We start from the raw sequence: 5,505 nt of genomic DNA, 5'->3' as shown, positions 1-5,505 counted from the left end.
ATATGCATAACCCATGGACACAGACAATAGGGTGAAGAAGGCCTGAGGCGGGGAGGTGGGCTAGAACGGGTCGATGGGGGTAAAAAGGGGACATATGTAATACTTTCAACAATAAAGATTTAAAGATTTTTAAAAAGAGCACTTATGTACACATGCTTAAATAAATAAATCCATATTTAATTAGTAATAAATTAATCAGTGGTATAATATACTTAATTTAGACAAACCTTAAATCTGGAGTGAATAGGGAAGAAGAGACCAAAACCAGCCTTGGTTTAAAAAAAAAAAAATGACAGCAGCAGCTACTGAGAGTGGGAACAAACGAATGGTTTTACTGTTTGTATTCCTAATCTGACCATTACTAAAGAAAGGCATTTTGATCTAGCTTTAGAAAGAATTAATTTCTGGCATCTTTAACTTTGACTTTGAAAATAAGATCATGATCAATCATGATTTGTCACCTGAAGGTAAAATAAAGTTAACGGGACAAACCAAGACTTCAAAGAATCTTGTTGTTGTTGTTAATCCTCAAGCAAGGATATGTTTTCCATTGATTTTTAGAGAGTGGAAGGGAGGAGGAGAAACATCAATGTGAGAGAGAGGTATCGATTGGTTGCCTCCTGCATGTGCCCCACTGGGGCCAGGAATCAAACCTGCAACCAAGGTATGTGCCCTTGACTTGAATCCAAGTGGGACCCTTCACTCTGTGGGCCAACATTCCAACCACTGAGCCAAACCCGCTAGAGCCAAAGAAGCTCCCCCCACTCCACCCCCACCCCGCCCTTAAATGGAACCATCACTGATGCATTTATTTATTTGCCAATTGCATCTAGCCTCTAAGTTTGAATTAAGAAAGCATTTCCTCTCAGAAACTGACTTCATACTCACCAAGGTAATAGATCCTGTCTGAATGAGGCCCATCTGGATCATTCCTCTTTACAAACATAAAATCATGTGGTGCCTTAGCCATCATGTAGCCATGATATTTTCTGGTATCAGCAAGCAGCTTTTTAAGCTGACTCCAGGAATACCGCTCCACATAAAACGGCTCCAATTTAGGCTGATCCCCTGATTCAATATTCTCCTCACACTCTGCAGTTTCAAAGATCTCAACACCCAGCTGTTCTGTTTCCATTGCTGCTGCCATGTTGCATTTTCCTAGAAAAACAAAGCACATGAAGTTGTTCTCAGGCCTACCTTCTCTTATATTAATCAGAATGACAGTTTGATAGGGAGCCTGCACCCTCCCCCGAATGCAAGAAAAAAAAATGCTTTTCAGCACAGTTGCAATGAAACCCAGTAAGAAAAGCTCCCCCTTCTCTCTGTTCAGTTTAAAAATAAGATTTAAAAAAAAAATTGAGGTCATGTCTATTTCACAGTGACTCTAAATCCCTTTGGGAACCTTTATAAAAGGCTCTCCTTAGGTATCTCTTGCCAAAATTCCTTTTTTCTTTCCCACACTGGAAGGAAACAGGCCATATGCCAGTTGGCTGTTGTGCTCCATCCAAGAGATGTCAACAGTGAAGCTGAATGTGCCAAGGGAGTTAAGTGCTTCTGTACTCTAAAAAGTGACACATTTAATAAATGTGGACTTCTTCAGCTAACAGAAATAATCATGACCAATTAGAACAGGATAAAACTGTCCAAACAACGTACTTTTAATAATCTTCTGAGGGCACTTACCCAAGATAATATAAATACTGTTTCCTTTTAACTGAAACTTTAAGCAACAAAAGACTTAACTGGCTGGTACGTTTTTCTTTGTCTTCTGCTCTTGCCTAGACATCACTAACTTATGATTACTGTGGTGACTTTATACCAGTGATGGCGAACCTTTTGAGCTCGGCTTGTCAGCATTTTGAAAAACCCTAACTTAACGCTGGTGCCGTGTCACATATAGAAATTTTTTGATCTTTGCAACCATAGTAAAACAAAGATTTATATTTTTGATATTTATTTTATATATTTAAATGCCATTTAACAAAGAAAAATCAACCAAAAAAATGAGTTTGCGTGTCACCTCTGACAGGCGTGTCATAGGTTCGCCATCACTGCTTTATACTATAAGGAATCTATGTGCCTATTATTACAGATCATACAAGTTTTACTCTCCTGATTAAATAAGAGGGGAAAAAAAGTTACTACTTCAAGTGGCTTTAATAGTTGAAATAATTGATACAGAAAACAACTGATGGCCTGACCAGTGTGGCTCACTGGTTGAGCATCAACCTATGAACCAGGAGATCAGGGTTCAATTCCCAGTAAGGGTACACGCCTGGGTTGCAGGCTCGACTCCCAGTAGGGGATGTGCAGGAGGCAGCTGATCAGAAATTCTCTCTTATCATTGATGTTTCTATCTCTCCCTCTCTTCCTCTCTGAAATCAATAAAAATATATTTTAAAAAAATTTTATTTAAAGAAAGCAACTGATGTTTGTTACCAATACTTTGATAAAAGTCTGAGCCCAATTTACCAGTTCAACCTCCAAACAGTGTTAATATTTCATCTATTAATGATGTTTCTTTTCATGATATAAATCCAGAAGATGATGTATTTTTGCTTTATCAATTTCAATATTTAAATGTAACAGGAGCTAAGTATCAAAGAAAAATAACAAGCAGTGTTATTATAAGCCATTGTGTGATATTCTGATATGTATTATTCATGACATTACTAAAAAGAAGCAAAATAAACAGAAATTCTGTGGCAACCAGTTCTTTTTGAACTATTAAATGTCAAAAACTTGTGGACTTGGGAGACTGCATTTATGTAAGCAATTTCACATTGTATTTTATGTAAGCAAATGAACAACAATCAATACATGGTATATATTTAATATGCTTTTTTTAAAGCTTAATGTCACAGGTTAACAGGAGTTAACTACATAGAAAAAGTAATTAGCAGGGATGGGTTGTGAATTAGCCCATCAGGCATGCAGTATGACATGCAAAATAAACTAAACTGTGTGGCCAGGATATTGTATCTTCCTTTCATGCTACAGTGAATTGTACTACCATTTTCAATGTAATAGTAGCAAAAATGGCCAGAAAAGCCATTTGAGAATTATATCAGGTATACAACATGTAACATTAATGCAACTTTATATTAGTATACAACTTGTAATATTATTACAACGGGGCATTTACCACCAATGATTAACATCCAAATAGCTCAGCAGAGAAAAAGTCATTTAGCTCAACTGGTATTCAGCACGCTGATATTAAATGGCAGTACTTGACAAAGGTGGTTGTTTATCTGCCTAAAAGCTAGTGTAGGCCTACTTTCTATCAACTATGTCAATGGATCTAGCTTTATTTTTAATGCAGTGAAAGAAGCAGCTACACAAATTGGGCTCATTTTTCTTAATTCCCCTTGTATTAAATTTGGAACTTCATCTCCAAGAACTGGGCTAGAGAATAGAACAGGGAGCTAAGCAGACAGACTTTTGAAGTCTTACTGCCCAGCTCCTTGAGTTATCATTAATTTGATTGACATTTCTCCTATATAAAAGTTGCATTAGCTTGTACTTAAGCAAAATTATTAGTATTCCTTAATTTTAAGATCCCTGGACTATTTCTCTATCTTTCTACACACAAATTTTACAGTTCAAATGACACTACTACTCCATGTTTATGATAAATGGGTATCCTGAATTTCCTAGGACCTGGTATCTAATTTCAGTACTTTACACAAATGTGTAACTTAGTGATTTAATTTCCAGATTTTCATAACACCTACACATATACATTCTCGAAATATATGATCTGAGTTTTCTAATTTCAAAAATTAGAAAACAGGATCAGCATACATTCTCGGCATAGTGCATATATTTCACTACCCCCACCTACCTCCTCATTTAAGGCCCTTCCCTGGTGCTTACCCGATTGTATTTTCATCTGCTCAGACCTCTTCCACATTCAAAGAGATCTTTTCCAAGAGACTCAACTTCAAGCATAGATCCCGCTGCTCATTCTGCTCTCTTCTCACAGGAGTCTTGCCTTTTCTCACATCCAATCCTATTCACCAAGATAATGAAATAAGATATAAGGCTGCTAATCATTACCAATATGAATCATGTGACCAAAAAGATTAAATGTTAAAAGTCTCATATAGTACTTAAAACTGATACAGAAATTTTCTTTTTGGTTAAAATATAATTTAACTGAATTATTTTGTATCTATATTTTAGATTAAAATTATTTCAGAAGTGTACTCAAAAGAATATCCTAACAATAGTATAAATCCTGACACCGAGATATACATTAAAAGTTATGGAAAAGCTGCAAAAAATATAAAAGGCATACAGATATGAGGTTACTCATTGACTACTTGCAAATCCTCAAAAATGACAGATGATTGAAGTTAATTTCTATTTTTCTGTTCCTGTTCTACATAATACATTTGTATTACTTTACATAATACATACTGAACTGGTTGGAGACAGAATAGACTCAGTAAAATAACCAAAAATGACAGAATAGGCCATTTTTGTGGGAAGGGAACTAACTTGCATTTAGTACCTTAAGATTTTTACAAGATAAAGAAAGTACTACCCATTTTAAGTGCATTCCACTGATGCTTTTTTTTTCCATGTACACTCTTAAAATAACTAAATTAGGTAACCTTTCTGGAAAAGGAAGCATTAAGGTTGTTGAAATAGCTTAGTAAAAGAAAAATAGAGGAGGATCTGTGATTACACCTGTTATTTTATCAGCTTTAATGCTGGAGAGGTAATGAGAAAAGCTCAATGGCAAATGGAGGGAAAACGGTGAAAGTATGACAGCACGGCAACCATGCAGGAAGGTGTCAAGACACCTTCCCAGTGCACTACGAGCCCCGCAGGGAAGAGCATGTTGGATTAGAAAACAGCTTCCGACAGGACTCTTGAATCTGGACCCACTGAAACACCATCTCAATTTTTAATCCAAGGGCCCGATCGTCGCCCGCTTACACACCCCAAGCCTCACTGAACCAGCCTAGCTCTCACTCTTCAGGGTCCACCGCTAGTTGAGAGGTTCATCGTCGGAGGGTGGACCCAGATTTTGAAACCTATGAATGAGGAACGCCGAGAAGGGGGGCTAGGGAGAGGCCAAGTCTTAGGAGGAAAATGTGTGATCAGGGAAATTTTAAAAAGGGAAGTATTTATCCTGCCCCAGGTGGGTGAAGAATGAGAGGTGCTAGTGAGCAGGGAAGGGAGGGGAATCGACCTCGAGGGAGGCAGTAGAGAGAAAAGAACACGAGCTGGGAAACCAGAAAAATCTCGGTCCTCATGCGACCTGCCCGGTCGGGCTTTGGGCAAATCCCTCCGCCCCTGTGGGCTTCCGTGTCCCCGTCCGTAAGCCGGGGCCATCCCCGCTCCCCACCCGGCGGGGCTCAGGACGATAACGGACGTGGACGTGCGGAGGCCAGCACCCAGCTCAGGGGGCCCAGTGGACGTTGGTGGACGGAATTTCAGAGCCTCCGCTTCCTCTTCCGGCAACTGGGGCCCCGCAGGCCGGCCCGCGCA

The 5,505-nt window shown here is 38.7% G+C and overlaps 1 protein-coding gene across 7 annotated transcripts in view; it reads right to left on the bottom strand.

Moving 5' to 3' along the window:
* Positions 1-5,505, bottom strand: part of DPP8 (dipeptidyl-peptidase 8) — a 77,851-nt gene that overhangs the window by 61,693 nt on the left and 10,653 nt on the right. For 2 of the 7 annotated variants that reach the window (XM_005861045.2, XM_014535442.1), the window contains exons 1-3: positions 5,390-5,467; positions 3,880-4,015; positions 889-1,158 (exon numbers count right to left, since the gene is read on the bottom strand). In XM_005861045.2, coding sequence (XP_005861107.1) covers positions 889-1,158; positions 3,880-3,916 — 307 coding nt within the window. In that variant the 5' untranslated portion in view covers positions 3,917-4,015; positions 5,390-5,467. The other 5 variants (XM_014535440.1, XM_014535443.1, XM_005861044.2 and 2 more) reach the window with 5 other exon arrangements.

The sequence above is a fragment of the Myotis brandtii genome, unplaced genomic scaffold (genome assembly GCF_000412655.1).
Source record: "Myotis brandtii unplaced genomic scaffold, ASM41265v1 scaffold144, whole genome shotgun sequence".
NCBI lineage: Eukaryota > Metazoa > Chordata > Mammalia > Chiroptera > Vespertilionidae > Myotis > Myotis brandtii.
This window is presented reverse-complemented; position numbering and strand designations above follow the sequence as displayed.